At 37.5% G+C, this 25,764-nt stretch overlaps 2 protein-coding genes across 8 annotated transcripts in view; both read left to right on the top strand.

Moving 5' to 3' along the window:
• The window catches only part of CENPE (centromere protein E), a 38,186-nt gene extending 27,031 nt beyond the window's left edge, over window positions 1–11,155 (top strand). For all 4 annotated transcript variants that reach the window (XM_056349757.1, XM_056349768.1, XM_056349745.1 and 1 more), the window contains 11 exons: window positions 10–156; window positions 1,604–1,816; window positions 3,024–3,233; window positions 3,759–3,968; window positions 5,437–5,658; window positions 6,307–6,510; window positions 7,056–7,168; window positions 7,674–7,771; window positions 8,338–8,500; window positions 8,893–9,131; window positions 10,021–11,155. In XM_056349757.1, the coding sequence (XP_056205732.1) occupies window positions 10–156; window positions 1,604–1,816; window positions 3,024–3,233; window positions 3,759–3,968; window positions 5,437–5,658; window positions 6,307–6,510; window positions 7,056–7,168; window positions 7,674–7,771; window positions 8,338–8,500; window positions 8,893–9,131; window positions 10,021–10,118 (1,917 nt within the window). In that variant the 3' untranslated portion in view covers window positions 10,119–11,155. The remainder of the gene's footprint in view (window positions 1–9; window positions 157–1,603; window positions 1,817–3,023; window positions 3,234–3,758; window positions 3,969–5,436; window positions 5,659–6,306; window positions 6,511–7,055; window positions 7,169–7,673; window positions 7,772–8,337; window positions 8,501–8,892; window positions 9,132–10,020) is intronic.
• Window positions 11,156–12,097: 942 nt separating this feature from the next.
• BDH2 (3-hydroxybutyrate dehydrogenase 2) lies at window positions 12,098–25,575 on the top strand. 4 transcript variants are annotated; one of them, XM_056327496.1, is made up of 12 exons: window positions 12,634–12,649; window positions 14,451–14,558; window positions 14,668–14,748; window positions 16,227–16,305; window positions 19,374–19,470; window positions 20,002–20,110; window positions 21,103–21,183; window positions 21,332–21,392; window positions 22,031–22,144; window positions 22,689–22,747; window positions 23,439–23,531; window positions 24,771–25,575. In XM_056327496.1, exons 2-12 carry the CDS (start codon window positions 14,550–14,552, stop codon window positions 24,822–24,824), a joined length of 837 nt encoding a protein of 278 aa, XP_056183471.1. In that variant the 5' UTR covers window positions 12,634–12,649; window positions 14,451–14,549; the 3' UTR covers window positions 24,825–25,575. The 4 variants fall into 4 exon arrangements, with proteins under 4 accessions (XP_056183480.1, XP_056183471.1, XP_056183461.1 ...); XM_056327505.1 differs by lacking the exon at window positions 14,451–14,558 and having other exon boundaries at window positions 12,098–12,649; XM_056327486.1 differs by lacking the exon at window positions 12,634–12,649 and having other exon boundaries at window positions 13,332–14,558.
• Window positions 25,576–25,764: the final 189 nt, after the last annotated feature.

The raw sequence follows: 25,764 nt of genomic DNA, 5'->3' as shown, positions 1-25,764 counted from the left end.
TTATTTTAGTGTGTTGAAACAAATGCAAAACTGGAATGTGCTCTAGGCCAGCTGAAGCAGAGAAACCTGAATGATCAGTCCATTCAGGTGAACCCACTGGATAATGCAGAGCAGGTGGTTGATGACAGCCTGAAGGAAAAAACCTTGAAAATTCAGGTGAACGAACTTCTCTCCTTATTTTAAGGATGCATGTAAAACCTTAATACTACTTGTTCTGGAGCATAAACCTTGTTTCTCTGTATAATATATAAAAACTGCTTGCATATCTTGTTGTGCTGGAAATCACAGGATCGGTTCATTTGCTGTTCAGCGACTGTGTATCTTGTTTTGAGAAGGTTAAACTGAACTTCTCAGAGACATCTCACTCGAATTCATTACTGTCCAGCCACCCCAATGAAAATAACTAGTCAAGCAAAGCACTTCATTTTGTTATTGCAAAATCCCCTCGAATTCTCCCTTCCATTACCCCTCATCAAAGATAAATCTGTTTTAAATAAATTTAATCTCACTAATAGCTGTTCCCTTCAAAATAGGAAGCTTCTGTCATTCCTCAGAGCTTTTGTTGACTATCCTGAGTATACTTTTTTACAGATCTGAGAAATACTACTAACCTATTGAAAGCCAAAATAAACCAGGATTTATGAATATGTATGAAACGCTTCAAAGACTACCATTGTAGTGCAGTCTGTGTGCCTGTGCAGCAGGTTCAGGCATCATTCTGTGTTCTAGAGAAGCCTTGAGTGCTGCTTCAAAGGACTGAATTTTGCAGAAATCAGTTCTGTGGAGCTTTCTCCATTCATACTGCCTTTATACCCTACGTCAGCAGCAGGGAGCTAACAATGAAGGAAGCAAACACTGGCTGATGCCTTTTAATGGTGCTCTCCCCCTTCTGACTTGTAATAACTTGTCCGCCTCTTTCTTGTGCGATTTTTCTCTTGCTCCTGTTGGACACAGGGCTTATGTTCCAGTGTTTACTGTAGGGTGAAGAGTTAAACTGATGAATCCTGTTTCTTTCAACTAAGAACCAAAGATGGAGGTAGTATCCCTAGGAAGTTTGATATTACTTGAAAATGTATAACCTAGCTTCGTATGTGATGCTTGAGTTGCAGTTTACTGGGCATGCCTTGAAACCTGTTGCATTTTGCAGCCTGCTCACTGCTTGATCATGTCTCCCTTTATACGGCAGAGTGCTAAAAACAATTTTATGATCTTTTTCTTTCCACAAAGGATCAACTAGATCAACTCGGGAGCCCATCCTGAGAGCAGCCCAGGTGGCAAACTTGTGAACAGGCAACAACTTAATTTGGGGCCTGATCTCTGTGGGTCTTAATGTGGCCAAGTGGTCTAAATAATGATGATAATTTGAGATTGTGAAATTATGTTTCTGAAAACTAAGACAACCTCTTCTGTTGTGCCTGGCTTAGTGTTTTTGTCATATTCCTGTGGTGTCAAAACTGAAGTCCTATTAACTTTTCTGTTGTAAAACCAATACGTACTGCAGGGGTTAGTCCTGGGAGTCTTAGTGGTTTATTTTAAACTTCTGTTTACAGCTAATGACTCTTTTTCCTTGTTGTAACTGAATGAATCTTTCACTTGCATTTAGGAGCTTCTTGAGAAATTCCCAAATATGGGGAAGAGCTATGAATGTCTTTCTACGGTGTCTCTTAATCTAAAGAAAGAGCTGGATAGTCAGAAAGCACTGATGGCTGTGATACTGACTCGGCTTTCATCAGAACAGAGTAAAGGAGTCAAAAGACTTCAAGCTGAAAATGAGAAAATAAACAGTCATCTCCAGAGTTTACTGAACAAACTGAAGGTACCAACATAAGCATCCACACATTCAGCATTTTCATATTGCTTTGGTTTGGGTTTTTTTAATAGGATCTCAGAATTAAATTAGGATTCTATATACTCTAGCTTTGATGTTTTTTGTGAATCTGTATCTTGTGGAAAATAAGTTGATAGTAAATGCTTTACAATCCTGGAAAACTGGAAGCATTCAAGCTAGTCAGCCTTAGTTTTTTACTATACTTTAGCTGCTTTGTACAGTATTATTTCTTTAATATTTAAAACATTTTAATTGGGAAAAGAAATTTTCTTTCTGTACTCCATAAATGAAATTATGGACCCCTACATATGTATTTTACTGAGCAGGGGGGGCGGGGTAGACACACATGCAAGATGTCTTGGAGATGCATGTTTACTCTGCAAAATTATCCAGGTAGTTTGAGAACTTCTATAGCCTTGCAGACCTTTCCCAATTTGTAGTTCAGTGGAGAAGCTGATTCAAATTACCAGAAAAAAGTTAAGGGCAAGAAAGAATTTATGTTGCGATACGCAGAAGTACAGTAAACAGTTTTTTCTGTTTCTTTGTTTACCATAGAATGTTAAGGGTTTTTTTGTTTGGGGGGTGGGGGCAGGCCCAGGGAGAGGCTGAGGTTCATGTCCAGTATGCAGAAATACTGGATACAATCTTGAGTCAGTTGTCTATATTATTAGCTAAAATTTTAACAACTATTCCAAAGAAACTAATCTCAACTTCACACCGGGTTTTCAGGTTTGATATTTTTCCTCTTTTTTTTTTTCCCCGTAGATGCCTCTTAACTCCTGTGATTATACATGTTTAAGATCGAAGTAGTGATCTCTACCAGAATAAAGCTTAAAAGATTATTCTTGTAGATCATCTACACCTTTCACAACTCTAAGAAAATAAATACAATAAAGAATACTTTGTTTTTCAAAGTCTAGTTTCATGAAAGGTTGTCCAGAGCCTTTTAGACTTTTTCGCTTTTTTAGGAGTCTACAAAACAGACATACTTTACAAGTGCTGACCCAGCTAAAAGCCTTATAGGACATTGCTATATAGCACATGTGAACTTGACTTTTAGTCATGTTTTTTAGTTGTTCGGGACACCTGTGGACTAGGAGAGTAAATGGATTTAACTATGAAATATGGAATTTTAGCTGGATGCGATATACCGCTTTAAAGTATACTCACTGGTACATCCTACATTCTACAACAGTTCCTGTTCAGCCGTGTTTGCTCCAAGAGAAGAGAATATCATACTACTGTTAACAAGTATAAAATGGAATTGCTTGAGGAAAAGAGAAAACAGGATCAGTTACAAGCTCAAATTCAATATCTGGGGAAGACTTATTTAAACCAGAATGAAATACCTTCTCAAGAGTTAAACATCAGTGAAGTGTTGCAGAGTTTGCATTTGGATGCAGAGGTAGTATTTGAAACAATTTTCGGACAAAGACTTGCATATTTCAAGGTGTGGGGTAATATGGTAGTGCTAATCTAATGGCATTGCTTTTATCTGTTAAGACTTCCCTTAAGGGGTGGGGAGGGGAGAGAATCTGTATTTTTTTAAGCTACTAATTCTGTAATATGAACGTTCTGTTTCATAAAGTATCTCAAATTGGAAGTATTTAGTTACACAGTAGTGGGAATATTATTTACTAGTTTGTCTTGTAAAATACATGTACCTGATACCAAGATGACTTTTAAAAGAGAAACTTTTACTAATGTGGGGTGGGCAGGGATCCCATTTCCCCTTCCACCTGCCTCAGAATTGTAGATTGTCTTTTCATTTTCCCAGCAGGGTATAATTTCAGTATAGCAAAATTCCTTTTATATGATAATTAGATACTAAAACAGCCTTTGTGCAAATACTGATAGTTAAGAAGGCAAAATGTATATTTTGACATAGTTAATAAATTAATTTTTAAACTTGAACTACCTCATTTTAAAGAACATTCTCAAAGACTTATCAGAAATGGAAACTGAACTTCACTGCATAGAGGCAGAGTTACAGCAAGAAGAAAGTGCTAGAAAAGAAACAACACAGTTCTGGAAAGCTTGTTCAGGAACTCACTGTGACACAGAGGAACTTAAAGAAGAGTTAGAGAAAGATAATGAAAGGCTTTTGCAAGTCATTAAGTTCTGGACTCCTAAAGTAAAGGTAAAGTTAAATCTTTAATTAGAAATGTTATTTTCTGTAAGCTCTCTGTAAATGCCTCTAATCTGATGGAAAACAATACATGCAAAAAATGCTATTTGAGGATTATTCATTATTATCAGCACTCACTACATTCCTACTTTACTGTGAGATGTAGGAATACTTAGAAGATTTCTAAAGGCTTCTTTCTTCAGGTATCCAAACTTGGAAACTTGCTGTGTAAAAGACTTTCTAGGCAATAAAAGGAGTGGGGTCTATTTGCACTTATATTGGACTAAATTCTGGAGACTGTAGGTTCAAAATTGTTACGTAGCTTTGCTTGCAGAACTTAGCAGCCTGATACAATCACTTTCTCCAAACTTTATACTCGCAAGATTACTCTCTTCAAGCTAACTTTGTCAGAACTTCAAAACTACTTTAGCCATTTTTAAAACTTAATTGTAATGTATATTGTCCCACCTTTTCAAATTTCAACAAGTCAAGTTATTCTAGAGGTGCTTCAGCCTTCCGTTCTTTTTTCTTACCTTCTTATCTCTTGCTCTCTTCAGAAAAAAGGCCAAGTGTTTTACAGGGTTAAGTGCATCTTAAACAGATTTTCATGACATTCATCTTTCCGATTAAATGTATCGAACACTTCTCAAAAAAACAGGTCATGGGAGGGAATAAACTACCTTCTGATTAGTTGTTAGGAATGGTCCTCCAAACAAGTGTATTCTGGAAGTTCCTGGTCTGTTCACACTTCATATCAATACTAGTAGAAGGAGTAATAGTATGAAGAGCTCATATCATAATCCTCCTTCCCCCAATGCTGTAACTCGGTTCTATCCTGTTAAGTTTAGCCTGCTTGAAAAAGTTTCTTCTGTAGAGTGAACAGTCAGTCTTGGCTTCAGGATTTCGCAATGTTGGCAGGCTTTTTGGAAGAATTCCCTGACAGGCATATTATGTGGATCAAAACTTTTACCAAACAAGCAAAAAAAAAAAAAAAATCCAGTATAATCTTGTCACTTCCTGACAAATGTGAAGTTTTTCTTTATTTGGAGTGTTAAGCAGATGGGTTACTAGAATAGTCCAACCTGTTTGTTTTCTCTAACAGTTTCACTTTTTGCTAGAATGCATTCATTGACTAAACTTCTGCAAATATCTGCTCTGTTACCGACATTCAAGAAGTCTTCCCAATATAGCTTTTTTGTTCCTGTAACGTTAGTGTGTGTTTGAGTTAATGCAGAAATACTGGCTAAATTCCAATATGTTATTTTCTCTTGTGCCTGTTACTGCCTCCCCTTTTTCCGGAAATGAAAACAAGTCTGAGTGCTAGAAGATTCTACTTCTGATGGCAAGCATCTTCAAATGGGAAACTGAAACAAGAATGTGAAATTAACATAGGCCAAAATATTTTCTGTTTCTTCACTTACCTTATTTCTAGCTCACTCAAAAATTATTTAATAATCTGTATGGCATTACTTATTTTCAGATACTCCTTCAGCTTTCTTCAGAGCTGGATGCCAGAACTAGCAATTATTGTAAAAATGCTGATGTTGAATCAAAACAGAGAAAAGAGAGAAGTGAAGAGTTGCTTCAGAAACTGAACACTCTTAAAGAACAACTGGCCCCTGGTGGCTCTGCCAGTCTTGCATTACAAGAAGAAAACTACACGCTTCATAACAAATTAAAGGCTGCAGAACAAGATAAAAAGGTACCAGTATTTGTTTCTAAGGAAAACTATTCTCATGCTTGTTTTCTAAGTGAGAGTACTTCAAACTGAAAAGAAAATCAAGATTGATGGCAGCTGTAAATGTGTCACATCATACATTGGCTTAGAGTGCACTTTTTTGTAGCTTTTCTTTATTCCCAATGTGAAAGTTTGAGCTCTTGCCTGCAATGTGACTATTTTAGTTGCCTATTTTCTGTACACAAATTGATGTCGGTTCAGGAATCAGTGTAAAACATTCCCATTTGTTTTTGAAGTATTGATTTTAATAGTGTGATACTCCTGATGCTTCTTTTAGGTATACAGTGTTCACAGTGTCAAACTGGAAGCTAGAGAAGAATTCTGTTTTTAATCCTAGGAACTGAGGATTCTCTTTCTCTCTGCCCAGTTTTTTTAATGTCACAGTTACCCTTGTTCAAAGCACTTTTTTCTTCTTTAACTCGAGTGTTCCAGAATATTAAAAAGTGACAGAACAGTGAGGTAGATACCAAGAGTTGCCATAGAGCCTGTAGTGTTGGATTTTTTTTCTGTGTGGTTTGGGCTTTTTGTTTAGGAATACAACCATGTGCTGTTACTGCACTTGTTACTGTCTCTTGGCATAACTACTTTTAACTGATTGATATATCTCGATAGGCTATGGAAGTAAAAATTCAGAAGTTGGAAGATGTAATAAGTGAAGTAGGAAAAAATGTCAAAGAGAAAAATGACAGGATAAACGAGTTACAAGCACAGGTAACAACAAAAGCAGCAACAAGTGAGCTCACCCATCTGCAAGCCAAACTGAATGAGATGGAGAACTGCCTCAGAACTGCCTTAAAAGAGAATCAGAGTCTTCAGGTATGAGCAAAATACTTTTCTCATTTTCCTTTTATCTAGGAGAGAGAAAGCATATTGGAGAAGAGCTGTAGATGAAACGTGGCTTTAAAGTCAAGTTATTGTTCTGTATGGCATTCTTAGAGTAAAACACTCACCTGCTTAGTATGTAGTTTCACATTCTACCAATGCAGCCTTCAAAGGCAAAATTTAGAAACTAAGTTTATCATTTGTACATGATGTATTTCTGAAGCATTAAAAAAAAAATCTTAAAGTTTGAAACTGAAGTATGAGCTTTTTGTGTAATATATTTGCATACTAGTTAAAAATTCCCAGATTTATATCGGCAAACAAGCCAGCAAAACTTGCTAAAATATGATTGCATGTAATAGTAATACTTGGTTTAAGTCTTATCTATAGTGCTAGTTGGTAATGTGGGCATTCTTACTACGAAGTAACTTCCTGCTTCCAGTCTTGTCCTGAAAAATCTAATAATCATAGTAAATGATACAAAGTAAGCAACTTGCTAAGTTACAAGCCTTTCTTCATACTAAATATTTTATTTTCAGGCAAAACTAGATAAAGGTGCTGATTTGTACAAAGCAGAAATTGATCGTCTCAAAACACAACTGGTAAAATATGATATGGAAAGAATGAAACAATCTAACTTTTTTGATACAAAGTAAGTTTAAATTTTAACCTTGTTACATTACTCCACTACTTAGTTCTTAGCTTTTACTTTGATTTTTTTCTACAGAGTAAGTGAGCATTCAGCTTTAGGTGTCCTAGGTTTTTATTATAGCTAGATTCCAGAGACAGTAAAGAAGAAGCATCTCTGATTATGAAACTCCTTCCCTACATACCCATCAGAATTTTTCAGCCAGTCTGTGTTCGGCCATAAATGAAGTAACAGTTCTGACAAAAGAAGGGGAGGGGAAAACAGTAACTGAAAAAACTTTCTAGTTCAGTGGAGAGAAGGGATACACAGAATAATTCTGGTCCAACTCTTGGTTTTCTGCACTTGACCTAAAATCTAACTGATAACCAGGTTTATGTAGTTTTACCTGTATAACGGGTATGTTTTGTATTTGATAACTCATTTGGAAATAAACTAGCTTTACAGTTGCAGGAATAATAATTAAACTGAGGATTACTTTTTTTTCTTCCTCCTTTTCTGCCCCATATAGACTTGCTAATTATAAAGCTCTTGCAGAACACCAAGAACAACAGTTAACAAAGCTAAAAGAAGAACTTCGAAGAACATACAAAGAGCAAGATGTTACTGGTAAATTCAAGATAAAGATGAGGGACTCTTTCATGTTAAACATTCAGTTTTAAGATTATATGGTTAAAATCCAGATTGAGATGCAGGCCCTTTTACCTCAAAGGGTATGAGGAGGATTGTGGGTGCATTGGAAAATGAAATGTGCTGCTAACATTTTACTGTCCATACGCTGCATTAGAATCGCAGCAGTTCTTGAGTTTTTCTCCAATCATGTTTGCAGTGGGTAGGATAAGCTGCAGCTATAGTAGCTCAAGTTGTCACTTTTTCCTCAACTGACCTCACATATGAGTAGCTAGTTCTAACCATAATTATGGCATACCTGAAATAATAACTACTTTAACTCTAAATGTCGCAGTGAAGAATCTTTTAAGTTTCTTAATATCTCCCTGGCAGTGTGAATACTGGGAGGTGTCATTGTGTATAAAAAATAATAGCTGTTGTAATGACAGTTGCAACCTAGTGAGGCTTTGTGTGAGACCATAGGAAGGTGTAGGCTAAAAGTTATATTGACCTGGTTTTAAGCACTGTCCAAATAATTGACACAGCTGTATAAAACTGTCTTCTAGTGCTGCCAGAAAAAGAAGCTTCTCAACAATCCCAAATACCCTTTACTTGTGGTGGTGGCAGTGGTATTGTGCAGAGCACACAAATACTTGTTCTAAAAGCTGAACAAGCCAAGCTACAGAAAGAGAACTTGCACCTGAAGAAACAAAATGACCTTTTACTAAGGTAAGCACAAAGCTGATCAACACTGTTGCTATTTAACTATGCATGTCATGTGTGTTTTTCTGGGAAACCTGTAGGAGTGAGTAATCTAGGATGTGAAAAAATCTCTATATATCTCCATGGCTTTTGAACTTTAAATTGCTTTCATAAGGCTCTCTTAAATGCTAGAAGATACACTCAAATTGTTCGGTGGAAGGAATTTTAGCTAAAAATTGTGTCTGAAAGAAGATATGGCAATGCAAGCCCATATCTGTGTATCTGTGGTAAGTTGCCTGAAGATGCAGGAGCTCTCTGTTCTCAGGAATTTTTCCTTATTTAAAGGAATTAATTTAAATTTACTTAAGTAAATGCTGGGGTGTTTTGGTTGGGGTTGATTTGTTTGGGTTTTTTTTCAGTAATGAGCTTCAACTGAAAGAGGAACTTGGAAAATGGAAAGAAAGAGCACTGAAATGGAAAGAAAGATCCTCAAGAGAAACCACTCGAGAGACAGTACCAAGGTCTCCAAAAAAGGCAGTGTCATATTCTCTTAAAGAGCAAATACCTTCACCCTTCAAGGAAACTATTTCTCAAACTGTGATTCAGGACACGTCAAAGCCTCTACCACAGACAAATTTCTTCGATAATTCCAGCTTGGGTACGTAACACAGTGGTACCGTGCTATAAAGACCTGGAGAGGCGTGATATAAGGGGTAGCCTGTGAGTTGAAGGTAAATGCTCTGCACTTTCTGTATTCTGGCCAGAAACTTGCATGATAACAGTTTTCCTGAATGATTAGTCAGCTGACTGTTAAAGGGCGACCAGCTGGAGCTGTGTAGCTTATATATGCTCTACAGAACCTAAATACATAAATGAATCCTTCACCCCCTGAAGATTATACAAAATTTTCTTTTGCTGCAGTGGAAGTGTTGATGGCTGACTATAAAGGGTGAATTGGGAGAATATTCTCCCTAGATAACTGATTCCCTAAAATGTTTTGCTTTTTAATTTGACATTTGGTTAAGCACAAACTTCTGGCAAAACTATTCAGTTAATTGCTGGTTAACTTTCTTCTAAACTTCTTGGAGATAGTAGACTTGAGACTTTGATGTTAAATCTGCCAGTCTACCTGGCTCCAGCTGCTTTAGCAGCTGTTTTGATAACTTCTGTTCCTCAGCCCTACTCGGGATTTGTTATATCTGGCCCAGTGACTTCTGGGGAAGTCTTCTAGTGATCTACACTAGCATGTTAACGCTACTACCCTCATTATTATACTTGCTCCTAAAAACTTTCAGAAGACCCCAGCAGACACAGTTAACCAGTTTTCAAGGTACTAATGGCAAACTTCCAGAAAAATATGACTCTGCTGTTTCTTGTGATGGCCAACTTGGAAATAGTACAGACTTCCTCACAACACAAAGCTCCCAGAGGCAAGCTTTGATAGTTCATATTTAAAACACTATTCAAGATTAAATTGCTATATTCCTACTGCTTGTCTAACTGGGATAGTTTTAAGTGTTACTTTAATGTTCTTGTCTTCTGTATAGGTATGCTACCTGCAGAAATAGAACCCACAGAAGAACACCTTAAGCACTGGTTTGGAACTTCAGAGAATGATAAAGCCTCTGACTGCGTCACCCAATAAAGGTGTTCTGTTGTAAGCTGCCTTTGCCGTTACTAAAGAATCTGCATATGTGAAAGATAATAGCTTCAGGTCAAAAGCTGTCAGCCTCTTCCACAAATTGTGGTAAGAGCTCTGGTGGCATGCAAATCCATTGCTATCTTGGATTTGCTACTTCCCACAACTGGAAAAGCTGGAATTCAAGAACAAGAATGGAGCAGGATTCATGTTGCCCACAACCTGTTGATCTGATGATGTTCTAGTTTGGGGCCTTTTTTTTGTATGGCAAAGGAAGAAAAGCCAATGTATTGAAGAAAAAATAATATGGAAACAGGAATGGATCACAAACCAATCTAAGAAACTTCTCACCCTTAAACTTTTCATTCTGTCATTCGTAAACCAGCCATCTTCTGGGTGGTTGATATTTGTACCTTCAGAGTGCTGTTGAGTTGGAAAGAACTATACTTTTTGTTCCTCAGTATGTGGTTTTTATACCATGCTTTCTCTAAGTCCACAAACTGCACTTTCCCACAATTTTAACCTCTGTCTGGACATTGCAAATAAAGTTACTAAGTTTCTGTTTATAGGGCACGTAATCAAGAGTTCCTCTTAAACTCCTTACAATATTCCTGCAGCTCAGCCAATTATGTTACCAAGAGTGGCTTTGTCTTTTGCATAATCTTCCAATATACTTCTAGCTCTGGTCTGAAGTTGGGTGTTGAATTTTTTTTTTTAATAGTGAAGATGGACCTGACATTTTTCCACTACTCTAGTGAATGGAAAATAAACTGAATTATTAGGGTTGCAAGATGGACTATTTTACTAGCCTGATTATCTGCATTGTGTACGCAACCTACATTGTTTGTTTTGACAATAAACTTTAATGTGTTAAGTATTTAAAAATACCTTTGCTAGTCACTTGTTAATGATCTAAAGGTGTAGATGACAATGTTAAATCTTAACAAGCTATCTTTTATAGTAGTGCCACCACTTCCATCATTATTCTGCTGCTGTGTCCTCTATAACTTTCTGCAATAATTACATTGTGCACAAGTCTGTCACTGGTGTTTTGTTTAATTCTGAGTCTTTCTCTGTTAGGAAATGCTGAAGTCCAAAAGAGATCCTCCTCCCATTCCTCCCCACATGCCCTCTGCTGCCAACTAGATAGGAATTTGGCACTCAAAGCCCAAGATCAACTCTGTTAAGAATGAAATCATCATGAGATAAGAAGGTCCTACCTAAGAAAGATACCTGCATCAAAAGCATCATTATCTCTGAATCTTTGACTTGGAATGTATTTTGGGAAGCTTTATAAAGATATTGCTAGCCAAAGATATAAAGGTTCTCAATACCATTACTGAGTTCAGCACTGCAATGTCTCCTTTCCTACTACAGCCATAGATATGGAGAAGCAATTTGTTTCATGACAGTGATAAGTGCAAAGTATCGGTGTTTGTGTGGTGGGTGGTTTTGTGTTGATTGGGTAGCATTATTTTCTGTTTTCGGGGTTTTTTCAATTTCCCACCATGATTGAAAGGTATTTTCTTTGGCTGCCAGCTTTTTTTCATTCCCTCCACTTTGGTGTTCTAATAAATGAATTCTGCTAGCCCTTTTCTTCCAGAGACGGGAAACAAGCTGTATGTTATAGATCTACCTCTTCTACATACAGTTTCAAGGTTTGGGTTTTTGTTAATTATTGCTTGCTTGGAATATTTCTAGAAAAATGTCCAAAGCTGGTGACTGAGCTGAAAAGCAGGAACCTGTTGTCTGAATTTAGTAGGCAGAAGGCTAGGGAACAGAAGGATAAATGATTTTAGAAAACCTAGTTAAAGGTTTTGTTGACTGGGGGCCTGATTTACAAAGACTTAATCATCTTTCTGCTGAATTGTGATAGTTTTCTAACTTTTAATATTACTGAACTTTGTATACGTGTGTCCTGTTTACCCACAGGAGTGGCTTTTCTGAGGAAACTACCCAACTGTCAGGACTCAAACTTCTTTGAGAATGCTGTCAGGGTAGCTTTAGGTCTGGTGTGAGCTTATGACTAAATTAGTTTGTTTAGAATTTTCCAGACTGATATTAACTCTGCCTCCATAAATGTCATATAAACCACTGGAAACAAAAATAAATCAGTAAATCACCAGTTTAACAAAAAAAAAAAACAAACAACAACAAATGAACAAAATTCATCATGCAAGTATTGCCCTAGTTTGGAATTTGATAGTTTATGTTGCTAAAATGAGAATGCTTGGGGGAAATAGATTTGTGGCCCTCTTTGGTGGGAATCCTGTTGATTTCTTGAATTCCTTGGAAAATGGACAGCTAATATGGTGATACTTTTTGTCCTTTCCTGTGCAAGACGACAATCGCACTTTAAATATCTTGAATTTCACTAGATGGCAGCATCTCAATGTTCCAACAGGAAGTTAAGTTCCTCTAGAGAAACTTACCAGTTAGACTACAAATCCCAAGAAGCACAGCAAAAAAAAAAAGTAAGTCTACAACTTCCTTTTGTACGAAGGTCAGTAAATAAACAAGCTGTTTGAGGTCTCTTGGTGAGTGACTATCAAATGCTTCATAGAATCGGTGTGGCTAATGATCATAAAAACTGATTGTTACATTGAAAATATACTTACAGTGCATTTTGCTTCCAAAGTGTTAACGTGATTTGGGGAAGTACTTGAACTGATCAGGTTTGGGTTGGGTTTTTTTCCCCACTGAAAAGATGTACGGGCTAACAAAGGATAAGAAAAAGCTACTTCTGCCTTGAGGGAGCACTTTGAGCTCGTTGCTAAGTTACTCAGGTTCTATTAATTGTAGCAAGTCCTTTCCCAGATTTTTGTGTTTGAGTAGCAGCCTTTTGGAAAGCCTGGCATGTTAGAGAGAGAGTGCAACCTAGTTTTGTGGGTGGGTGGGAGTGTGTAATCTCATTTTGCTCGCTTAACTTGGTATTTTTCAGCTGTCAATGCAAAAAAGGTTATGCTAAGACAGGCCTAATCTCGTATAACCTTATATATCCTACTATCAGAGGCGTTCAAAGAGATGTCTTCATTTTACTAGCCAATGTGAAAAGCAATCTTAAGGTATCGTGGCTTAACCTAATTAGAAAGGTGCATCTCTGTTATTGTTTGCTTAAACTGTCCTTTTGTGCTTTGCTTTGTTTCTTTCTTTGTGTGCACGCATGTCCCGGTTATGAGAGGAAACCTACAGTGAGACATTTCAGTGTCTTGAAACAGTCTGCAACTCAGTCTGACTTTAAATCAAAAGATAGAATGTTTTTTATATTAGAACAAAAATAATTTTTCAGTTAAAATATGAGAAGTCTGATTTGCTGAACCTGTTTTCTTTGGGGAAGCACTAGTTTTGCTAGCACTTTTGTCAAGAAAAGCTGCTGGGAAAACAATCAGGACTTCTGGTCAAAATCAGAGAAATTAATCTGCTTTAAGAAGTAGGATACTCAATTTGACTTGGTAATCTGAGTCACAGCATTGATTTGAGCATCTCTAGATGATAGCATCATCTGCTAACCTAGGGGAGATTATGGCATCTTAACTTCTCAGTTGCAGCACTCAATACGTTGGATTCATGTGTGTATTTAAAAACTTTAGGTTCTCAGGACACCTTTATATGCTCATAGCTACAGAAACAAATTTTGTTCTGGATTATTAAAGTGCAGAAAGCTTTGCTTATTGGGAACAGAGTTAATGCACACCAGATGTTGCATCTGACTGGAACACAGTGACCTGACCTTTTTTAGGCAGTTCCTTGAAACATCCTGTTAAGTAGTTTACTCATTAAATAACAAAAAATCCATAGGAGTGAGAGGTTGTTACTTGCTGTTACTTGTTTGCAACTTTTGTATGCTGTATTTCCTTAAACACAATTCGGCCTTGAAGTGTGTGCTTGGGCTACATTTTGCTTTTCAACTGCTACACACTGAGTAAGGTGCAACCTCCCAGAGGTTCCCTACTGCTGGACCCAAGCATGCTCATAGTCCCCTGCGAGCAAGCAACGTGAGAGGTGTGACAGGACAGAGCTTTGTTCCCCTGTACCCCCTGCCTTGTTGGAGCAGGGAATCTGCTGTGCTGGAAGGTTCGAAGACAGGTCACAGCAGACACCAAGGCCAGGCTATTGTGTGGGATTTATTGCAACCTAGAAAGTTGATGCGTTTGTAGTTTGAGGGGAACAGAAGACAGACCTGCTTTTGAAGAACACAATGGATGGTGGAAACACTAGATCACGAGCTATTGTACTTCTGTTTCATCTTGACTTCTTTCTTTTCAAGGGAAATTAAGTCCCATTTCTGTTACAGTAAATCTTGACTTTTGAACTCACAAGCTTCTTGACCTTTTTGAGGTCCGTACAAAAAAAAGTTGGAGGCAGTCCACCCTCCCAGAACCCTGGCTGACTCAAGGTCACACTGCAGCCGAACAGGACAACCTGTGATGTGATTTGATGGCAGAGGCACTCTGAATCATGTCTTGGTTTTGGAATGCATTTGCATCTGATTCCCAGGGAGAGCTGTTGACTCACCTTTTTGTTAAAGATTCTGTGACATTTTCTGCCTGCACAGGTTAGCAGTATGGGCCGGCTTGATGGGAAAATCATACTACTGTCTGCAGCAGCACAGGGGATCGGGCGAGCAGCTGCTATAGTAAGTTGGAAAATGTTTTCCTGTACCGAAGCTAGGTCTCTAAAGTTAGCTTGTCCAATGACATCTGCAGCAAGCAGGCTTTCTAATTAACCATAGATGAAGCCAGAACTACCCACTGAAAAAAATCAAGGAATAATACAGTCGCTATACTGCATCATGTGTGCTTTGTGCTGATGGAATTTCTAAAAGCTTTCAGCTCTGAGAGGTGTCGTTAGACAGGGATAAGAGCAAGATCTGAGAATGGCTGCAACTGCTTTTCCAACAATATATGGTTGGTACTGTCTGTACCTTTAATCTTTCTGCTACTTTTTTCTGAGAGAAGATAAGGAGGTAAGGCAATATTTCCCTGTTACAAGGCTCAATACTGCAATAATCCCCTACAGTAAAGCCAAGATATTTTACCTATGTTAATAGTTGGCCTAACTAAGTCTACGTGATACTCACAGCACAGCTACAGTATTGTTCACAATGAGCAACTGTGAGAAATCCTTTACAAATGTTACTGTTAAACAGAATTCAACATATGTATTAATGTTCTGGTTACTTTTCAATTCCTTTTGACCAGTTCTTCCCCTGCTACTTCCTACTCCCGTAGCAGATAGAGACACTAGCAGAGTTATCTTAGTACCTCTGTAAGGTAATCAGCAAGCCAGGAAAAGCTCCTGTAAGTAGGATTTTTGCCAGACTAGTTAGTTTCTCATGCATGCAGTTAAGAATGCAGAAGTCTGCTGATCTTGGCATTTACATTAAAACACTTAGTCCAAGAAGCAGGTAATTTTCCTGATAATTTCACTTTGTAAATATTCAGCAAGCCACAGAAGGCTGGCATGTTTAATGCCACTATCCTTTTAAGCTGCACTTGGGGAACTTATGTTGAAGATTAGGGGCTGCAGTCTGAGATGTCAGAATACTTTTGACACAGAGGTTACTTTGGTAGCGTACCTGTTGATTTATCAGTAATTGCAATGTAGAGGTGAGCATCAAGAATGCAGGAATATCTCTAAATACTAAAGAAAATCTGTGCTTCTCTTAACATTAGTCCAATTATTTGGACACAAAAGATTTTTGTTAAGTTTTTATACCGTCATTCCTCATGCCTTTACCTGTCAAATCCCATAACTTCATTTAAATCCTGCAGTACAGACAATTCCAGCGCTATGTGCTAGTGCATGTGCAGCTATTAAGGGCAATAATAATACCGGTTGTCTTACTCTGGTTACTGTTCTTATACTTTATTTGTGGATTCCTTACTTAAGACAGATTTAGGACCTTTTTCTTTATATCACATATAGTTAGTTAGCTGTCCCCGGGATGTGTGGCAACTGATGTCCGTTACTGCTTGACATGCCCAGAATGAAAAGTGAGAGATCAGCTGCCTTCAGGTTTTTATTTCAAGCCAAAAAGGAAACTAGAAGAAAATAAGATTTTATTTCTGGTAAGATCTAGAATATCTAAACTGCTTCTCTTGTATTCTTCAGGCTTTTGCTAAAGAAGGAGCCGAAGTCATTGCTACAGACATCAATGAGTCTAAGCTGAAAGAACTGGAGAAATATCCAGGTAAGTGACCTACAGTAGGCATTAGGTCAGCTCTTGCAAGTTTTGTTGTAGACTGGCTGAAATAGGATTTGAGGATAGGGCAAACTTCAAAAGGCCAGAAGAAATGGAAAATATCCAGACTGATTCTTTAGATGTTGGCATTACTTTATTCTGTGGTGTGGAACCGCAGATATTTAGCATGAAAACTACTGCAACATCAGTATATTGGATAGAGTAATAGTCCAAGCATGTGGAATATCTTTTGAGTTTCCTGTGTCACAGAAGCAGTTGATTTCTGCTTCCCAGAATGGCACCCATTTCCAGTTACCTTTTGGGATCTCTAGGCTGTCAAACATACCACTCTGAAAGGCATGGAACGCTTTTCTCTGATCATAAGAGCTAACATTCAGCTACACAAAAAGCAGATTCAGTCCTTGCATTTCCATGATCCGTGCTTAATAAGGAATGTGTTAAAGAGATTGCTGTCTAGTAGAATTTGTATGTCTTCAGAAACTAATTCCACCAACATGGAGTAAGCCTACTCTGTTTGTACAAATGCGCAGGCCTGAAGGCTGCTTTCCCACTGGTACCACAGGACCATACTTCAAGGAGAAGGTTTTGCATGGCTCTGTTTCTTAGTCATAGCTGATGCGAGTATGGGACATTATGTTAATTTTTTTTTTCAGTCTTGAATTAATAAATAAGACTTGGGTATGTTTTACAACTGAAAATGCTTCCAAATTAATTTGACGGAAGGAAGTGGATTTAATGAATTCCTATTATAGGGTGTCAGCCAAATATGCAAATTTTTCTGTGGCACAGCATTTATAGTGAATCAGTCTCTACTGACTGGAGTTCACCACAGGCAATACCTTTGTAATTCCTTAAGAACTTTAGGACTTTCCAAGTTCATTCTGAGGGTCTTTAGGAAAGTATTACATCTTGAACTGTGTAGTTTTTTTCCCCTCAGCTAATATGTTCACAAGGAAAGACGTAATTTTCCATATACTCAGAGCCATTTCCATCCTTTTGATATGATTAGTTAAGCCATAATTCATCAAGGCTTGGCACATTGTAGTCTTTTGAATTTTATCAAGAAGAGGTAATTCCAGTGGTGATGTTAATCACCAGTCTGTAGTCTAATTGCATAGTTATACACAAATCTCTTCAGAAGTGTCTCTATCATTTAACTAAGGCATATAAAGCCTGTTCATGGAATTGTCAGTTTGGCTTCAAAAGAAACAGATTTTTAAACATTTCAAATTAAATTCTCCCATAATTTAGACATCACTCAGATGCTTTATGGACAGCTTTACAGCATTTCAGAATCATGTATGGTGTGCTAGATGAGACCTCTGGAGGCCATTTAGTCCTGCCTACTGCTCAAAGCGGCTCTGGTTAGAGCAGATCGTTCAGGGCTGTGGTGAGTCAAGTTCTGAACATCTCTAAGGACAGAACTTCCTCAACAACCTCTGTCAGCCCCTGTTCCAGTGTGATTGCCTTCATGGTTTTAAAAGAATTACATTTAAAAACAAACAAACAAACAAAAAAAAACCCACCACAAATAAAAACTGTGAAACAAACAACAAAGAAATCCCACCCAAATCCACAAAACCCAAATATATTCAGTGACACTTTCCCATGTTCCAGCTTCTTTCTGTTGTTTTTCATCCTTCCAGTGTGGGCCTCTGAGAAGTCTGCTCCATCTCCTTTACAGTTTCTCAGCAGGTAGTTGCAGACCTTCATTAGCCTGTGTGTCACCAGTTGCACATGACTAAACTGTAAAAAAAAAAACGAACAAACTATGTTTTGGGGCACACATGTGATCTGTGCTAGATGTCTCTTCATCCTAGATGTAGGATATGCAAAAGGGTGATCAGCAGCAAGTCTTCATCCCCTGGGAGCCTAATTGTACCCACTAAGAAAATTATTGGAGTATACCCTGACTCCTCTTCCACTAATCCAGGCTTCCTTTGGATGAAAATCTCATGTATTTGAGAAGGGGGCACAGCTCAGTCTTTACACACGGTGTGGACTGAGGGTGCAGGCAAAGTGTGGCATGAAGTATGCCTATTCCCTAGTGAGGATTCAGCCTTGCCATGGCTGAGAGAAGCTACTTCAGTAAATTGAGGTAAAAAAACATGTAGATTATATCATATCATACTACAGCTCACCTGGAAGTGCAGTTCTTTTACTTTGCTCTCTTCTTGTCTGTCCCAGGGATAGCACTGCTCTGGTTGGCCTTAAAGCAGTTCTGTTAAGAGGCGCTGATTCTATCGAGAAGTGTTTTGAAGATTTGTGCCTGAACTTGTTTTGCAGAAACTATCTCAGTCTTCCGGAGAACAGAAGGATTATTTTTTTTATCAGTGTCTGTCTTGAAAGTATGGCACAGGCACAGCCACAGCTGTCAGAGGCTGAAATAAGTAGACAGTGAAAAGCAGTAAGATTCCAAGGCTCCTTCTGATCATAAACAAGTCTATGAATACGATGCTTATGTTTTTGCAATTAAATAATTGACATGATACTATTCCAAGTAATAGAAGTTAATGGTTTATGCAAAATTATTTTCCTCAATAATTAGATGATATAAAGCTGATTCATAATGTCTTCAAATATACATGCATAGATGGCATGCAATATGACTGCAAGTGTGTGACACGTAAATAGTTCCAATTATTATTCTGTAATAATGCGCATGAAATCTTGTTATGATTATACAGGTTCTGTATTTCCTCAGTTCAAGAGTATAGTGGAATTCAAATTTATTGGAAACATTTTTATGGTAAAATACATTAGCTCATTTGCTTGTGTGATGCTGTATGACAAACAAATCAGTTGATCTTCTTTTAATTCCCTTCTGAAAATTTAAATAGCATGACACGCTGTCCATTGCTGTCCCAATTTAACCATTGCACTAACTTAATGATTAAGTGCAGCTCTCACTCACGAGTCTCTATGTCTTGGTGCACCACTGAGGGGACTGTTTCTGGCGAGCTGCTGACTTGAATTGTAGATGCAATCCTCAGCACTTCAGAAAAGTAAACTGTTGATCCTTTGCTAAAACCAGTGCAAATACCTTGTTCTTCTAGGCATTCAAATAAGAGTTCTGGATGTTACCAAAAAGGAGCAGATAGAAAATCTGGCCAAGGAGATTGAAAAGATTGATGTTCTCTGTAACATTGCAGGGTAACTAGCTTCCATTTGATCCTACTATTTCTCCAGTTTTCCCTATTCTCCAGAAATACTTTCTTTATTATTTAAACGCACTTTATTTCTATTGTTTTAATACAGTTTATACCTTTAATACAAACTTCCATATCTTTTCATCAAAACTGAACTTCTTGTGCACAGTCTTGTTACCCAGGCCAAGGTAGAATGGCTCTGGCATTTGATTTCCCCACTCTATAGGTGCCCTGTACTGGTGGCTTCAGCTCTCTTAGCACAGCTGTGAGCAATGGCCTAGTAGTGCTCTACTTTTTTTTTTTTTTTTTAATTTCTCTATTGCTAAGCAGTCCTTGGCACATACCAAGTCTGCCTGGTGTCCCTGATACTCATCAGAAGAAACATACTGTTGCTTGCTTTCTTTAGTAGAGCTCTTGTCCTTCCTTTTCAAGGCTGGAAGAGTTAGCTACTGCAAAACAGTAATAGAAAAATGTGCGTAAAATGCCACAGAAACATAAAACACAAACAGTAATCCACTTCATGCGCTTATTCCAGGTTTGTTCATCATGAAACCATTCTGGAGTGTGAGGAGCAAGACTGGAACTTCACTATGAACCTCAATGTTCGCAGCATGTACCTCATGATCAAGACATTCCTTCCTAAGGTAGAGGCTTGGTTGCCCATGATTTTTAGTCTCTGCTACATTAAAGTGTGAGAAGCATAAGCTGTTGCCACTGACAGCATGGGATTTGAGATAAAAATGCAAATATGCAGGTTTGGTTAGTGAAAGCCCTTAAATTGTATCAATCCTACTCTAAAACATTCTCTGCATTGTGTAATCCTTCAAGTAGACAACCGATCTAAAGGATATGGTAGAGAAGATTAATTCAGGGGTTTTGCCCTATGTAATTTGTAACTAAAACCCTTCAAATACAGAGCAGTGAGGCAGCCATTGCAATACAGTGCTACCATATTATACCATAGCACACAGCTGCACAATACCACTGCTACAAAATATTTGTAAATAATCTATATTAATGTGAATTTTATGGAACTCTGGAAACTATCTCGTGAAGCAATTTGTTGCCACTGCTGCCAACATGCTGATTATCAGAACAACAACTCAATTAGACAGTCTAGCAGCTTGAGGACACTTTGTGTTTGACACAATAACTAGCTTCGGGACTACAAAAATTTGTGGACTGAATAAGGTTTTTGTATTCCTGTAAATGCAAAGGCCAGATGTGGAAGCAATGACCATGACTGGATGATGACTACCTTTTTTTTTTTTTCAGTGTTGTTCCAGTTCTTTTTTGTTTGTTTCTTTTGTGTTTTGGTTTGATGGCTGTTTTCTGGTTTTTTTCCTTAGCTCATCTTCATTTTCAGAGGTGCTGTTATAACAGCTTTAGGCGTATCAGGTTTTGGTATGCCTAAAAAGTTTATAACTTAAGGAAACTTACCTACAATTCAAAGATGCTAGTGAGCTGTGCTGTAGAAGCTGCTTGCTTCTCCAAAGCAAGAAGGGTTTGAATGGGACAAGTGAATTACTGCATCAGTAGATGGCATGAGCAGATGTCTATGTAGGGTAACTTACTGTGGTGACAAGAGGGCAATGATTCAGAGGTGGCTCTCCAGGAAAAAATCTTTTCCTGTCAGTCTTCACCCCCAGATGACTTCGGAGAGCTAGTGAAAAATTCAGATTCTGTTTTACTACTACAGTCAACAGATCAAAAAGTGGTAAGCACGTACTCATGCCAATTAAGCTTTGTTACACTGTGTACCAATTGCATGTGGGGCTGTTCTGGAGGTTGTTATGGGTTATTTTGCTGGATCTGTAGATGACAAAATAGCTTTGCATTTGAATGACCTAAGTATTGTTTTGCAGATGCTTAAACAGAAATCTGGAAATATTATAAATATGTCTTCTGTGGCATCCAGCATTAAAGGTCAGTATCTTGCTAGAGTTCCTTAATAAATCTTTAGAGTTATGGGAAAGCAAAATAAATAATTGCATAACTTTGAATTTAGAGGGCAGTGCTAGTCCTGTGGAGGGATACAATTAAAAAACAGTGAACACATCAACTTGTACATACACACAAGGACACAGATGGAAAATTGCAGAAACACCAAGATCCTTGCCTCTGAGCTTTTGAATCTGTCCTGAATGTTTCGTAGCATCCCTTTTACCAAGTTATTTTCACAAAAAGGAATTACTTCCAGTGACTTTCTGCTATGTATGCTCTTAATGAAGAAAAGACAGTTACGCAAGCACAGCAGTTACGCTTCCCCAGGAAGCCTGGTGCTGACTAACAGATGGGTGACCACTGTTACTAAATCTTTGTTTGCTTTGTTAACTTTCCTAGACTACTCCCCAAACTTATACTATTGAAAGATTGTGTGCTTTGCTGTGGTGTACGCTTGAGTAGAATCCTGGCAGTCAGCATTCTAGTTAGCCTGCTGCTATGGAGGGGCTACAGGGGCTACAGGAAATGCTGGGGTCCAAAACCATGTGCATATTGAACAAATTTGCCTCTCTTCTTTTTTTAATAATTTCTATGCTGCCTTCACACTGACCCTTTGTTAGGAGTTGTGAACAGATGTGTATATAGTACTTCAAAGGCAGCAGTTATTGGTCTAACGAAGTCTGTGGCTGCTGATTTCATTGAACAAGGCATCAGATGCAACTGCATATGTCCTGGTAAGTATTCTTACATTACTTGGTAAACTGGGAACAGGTGCTGGAAGGCCCATTTAGTTTGAAATCATTAACAAAGAACAGACTTGCAAGTGGCAGCTGAAGTTATGAGCAATCTCAAAGAACAGGACATGGTTGAAACATTTCTGAGATTTAAAGTAGAAAAGCTGTTACTTCTGTAGTTAAGTTGTATGTTTAGTCTGTTAACGCAGCACATGCACATTATACATGCATTACACAGAATTTGAATGCTTAATTTCAAAGATAATCTAGGAAGTTAGAAGCAGGCAGGGGGTTCAGGTGTTTAATGACATGGAAAGTAATTAATCTAATACTCAAAAGTCTTGCCTTCTATTGAAATTTAGAATCGTATGCTATGTTGATAGTTTTGCAGTCTTTCTCCTGAATCATATTATAAAGTTTCACATAAATGTTAAGACATAGAAATAGAACCAATGAACTGTTTTGTTCATTGTTGAACAATGAATGACAATCAACTGATTGTTGATGCAGTTGACTTAAAATTTAATTTTAAAATTTTGCTTAGGGACTGTTGACACACCATCTTTACAGGAAAGAATCCAAGCCCGCCCTAACCCAGAACAGGTGAGAAAGCAATTTATTACTTTGATCATGGTTGTACATATGTTTAACTCCCTTTAAAAAATAAATATATAGTGGCACTTCTGCCAGCAGTCAAGAATGTCCCCTATTTCAGAGTGCCAATGATAACAGTAGTGTTGCCTTTAATAGTTTGGACAATCTGTACTTAAGACAGAAGTCTTAAAATGCCTCAGAAGGGTACTGTTGGGTAGTGAATACAGAGGGTCTGTCATCTGTGGAAGTGTCTGCAACCACAGGTTACAGGTATCTAGTGCAAAAGTATAAGGCAGTTTCCACTGTAGCATGTGGCAGCCACAAGCTACTGCAAAACCATGATAAAAAGGGCATTCTGGCCCTTGTATGTCAAAATTACTTAGGTTGTTCAACCTTACTAACTAGATAACTGTGAGCCCTCATTTGAAGGGCCTGGGAATATCTACCACCAAAGGAAGAAGGACTTATCTTGGGTTTATTCTGGAACCAGATGTCTAGGTCCAGTCTCCTGTTTTTCAACCCGAAATTCACGCTGGTGTTAGTTTTCTACTTTCTTTTTCTAGCATAAATTCGCTATTCAGTGTAATAAAAAAAAGTTATTTATGACCTGTTCCCAGTATTGCTTCGCACATGTCATACTAATTGGACTAAAATAATTGGGGTTTTATTTTTGATGTACCAAATGCTCTTGGGTATCTAGGCACTGAAAGACTTTCTAGCCAGACAGAAGACTGGCAGGATGGCTACTGCTGAAGAAGTGGCCCATCTCTTTGTGTACTTGGCCTCTGATGAAGTAAGTATGGAACAATAAAATTTCCTGTCACAGAATCCTGTGCTGCTTTGCTGCTTCACAGTAGCAAGAATTTTCTTTAGAAGGATTTATACTGTCTTTGAGCTGGGTTATTTAAATAATTAAATCTTTTACCAAGTTCAACCTATGATACAAAAAGTGCTCTGAATGTTGACAGCGATGTCAAGGCTTTATGCATTTGGTACCATAGCCTGATGGTTTCCTGACACCTGAGCAAATTGTCTGACCCCGGATCGTTCTGAATGATGGGAGAAATGGGCTTGCCTGCTTTTGCAAGTTTGCACCACAACTAGAACGTATTTTAAGGAGGTAGAATTAGTAGCCATCACCTACCCTCACTATTCAAGAGCAAATACTTGTGTAGAGCTGCTGGAAACGTTGGCTAAAAGGGCTAATGCTCAGAGTGAATTTACCCTTTCAGCATAAGGAAAACAAAAGACCCACTGAGGCTTTTACACACAAAACCCTTAATGACCACTGCAAATACCACCAACGCTAATGAGCACACATCAAGGTTACTTTGGATGCTGTAAACTTACTATGAATCTAAAACTGGACTAGATTCCTCTGGACTTGCCCAGCAGTTCTACTGAGCATAACATGATACTTCAAAGGAGTTAATTCAGTCTTAATGCTGCTGTCTATCAGTAATCTGATTTCTCATTTTCATCTTGGTTTTAGTGTTCTCTAAAGCTACTAATTTTTTTCGGTCTGATCATAGGGTTTTCAACCATGTATAGACAGAATTCCAATTTTCCAATATATTCCAGTACTGACATAGAGAAGAATGGCAATAATTCAATTGTGTACCTCACTGTCTGCCTAATCTGAATTTTCAGTTAGGTCCCCTTATAATTATTATATTATATATTATATAATTATATAATATAATATGATAATATATAATATATATGTATTAATATATAATATGTAAAATATGTTATATAATATAATAAGAATATTATAATTATATAATATTTATAATTACATAAAACATGGTCAGTTTCTGTTTAGCTGAACAGAGCTAATAACATCATAGGGTGAGGTAAAGGCTTCCATTTCTAAATTTGTTTTTATTCTATCAATTCAGATACTTTTGTAAAACAAAAAAAGGGTTTGTATAAAAAAGCAGGTTTTTGAATTTAAGGAAAATGTGTTTACCTGTAATCAATAGCCATGACACATTTGTTAAAATTATTGTTGCTTTTTATGTCATTTCAGTCTGCCTATGTGACTGGAAATGAACTAATCATTGATGGAGGATGGCGCTTGTGATTAACCCTACCTGCAAACAGAAATCCCTACTATCGAAGGCAAAAAGTGAGGATCATGTTTCTCAATTAAGATAGCTTGCAAAGATTTAGATCATGCACATGTCTTTCAAAACAAATTTTTGGTGCATTTTTACTGCTATATGATCTCTGTATAAATTGATCTTACGGATTCACTTTTCCCTAAATACTGCAACACAGGAGTAAAACATACTTAATATGTCTTCAATTTATGGTATCTCCAAAAACATGAAAGAGTAGCAATTCAACATTTAAGATTTCAGAGAGCAAAGAATATTATTTAAAGGACAAAATCTGAGTTGTGTGTTAAGCAAATCTGAGTGAAAGGATTTAAATGCTACATTTATTCTCATCCTGCAAATCATGTGGGAGGTAAATATTCACAATTCCTGCTAGTACTGACAGACTCTCCAGAGAAAACGAAGAGACTACCATTAAATCACCTGAACTGTGTGGTTTAAACAAGAGAAAAGACAGAAATAATAGCACGTGTGAAGGTTGGAACATTTGAATAATTTTGTTATTGGTGACAGACATTTCTATATTGGAGACCATGCTAGTTACAAATTGTACTTTGAAAGCACATTGTTATGCAAATAACAAAGTTAGTTCTCTCTGCTCTGTACTATCATCAGCAAAATGATGGAACATGTCTACTTAAAATCAGGCTTCTTACAGTTTTAAAGTCAGTGAGTGTAACTTTGGCAAATAAGACAGTACTGTGGATGTTGGCTTCCTCAGGCTCATTATGCGTTTAACTTTTACCTTTAATCATGGTTGGAACATTCTGTGCTTGTGTAGTTTGTTTATAAGGGTCTTGAGTATCTAGTATTTCAACAAAGTGACCTTGGCAGCCAAGCAGGATCAAGTTGAGGCAGAAATTCAATGTTATCAAAAGTGGCTCCACCAATATTCACTGATGT

The sequence above is a fragment of the Falco biarmicus genome, chromosome 1, assembly GCF_023638135.1.
Source record: "Falco biarmicus isolate bFalBia1 chromosome 1, bFalBia1.pri, whole genome shotgun sequence".
Lineage (NCBI taxonomy): Eukaryota > Metazoa > Chordata > Aves > Falconiformes > Falconidae > Falco > Falco biarmicus.
The sequence above is the reverse complement of the archived record's forward strand: the minus strand, read 5'-3'. Positions and strand labels throughout refer to the sequence as shown.

What these genes read in the sequence shown, in the direction of transcription:
- BDH2 (XM_056327496.1), top strand. An exon ending in TCGGGCGAGCAGCTGCTATA is followed by an intron (nt 14,749 to 16,226) that starts GTAAGTTGGAAA and finishes TGTATTCTTCAG; the next exon opens with GCTTTTGCTAAAGAAGGAGC. An exon ending in TGTGGCATCCAGCATTAAAG is followed by an intron (nt 21,393 to 22,030) that starts GTCAGTATCTTG and finishes ACCCTTTGTTAG; the next exon opens with GAGTTGTGAACAGATGTGTA.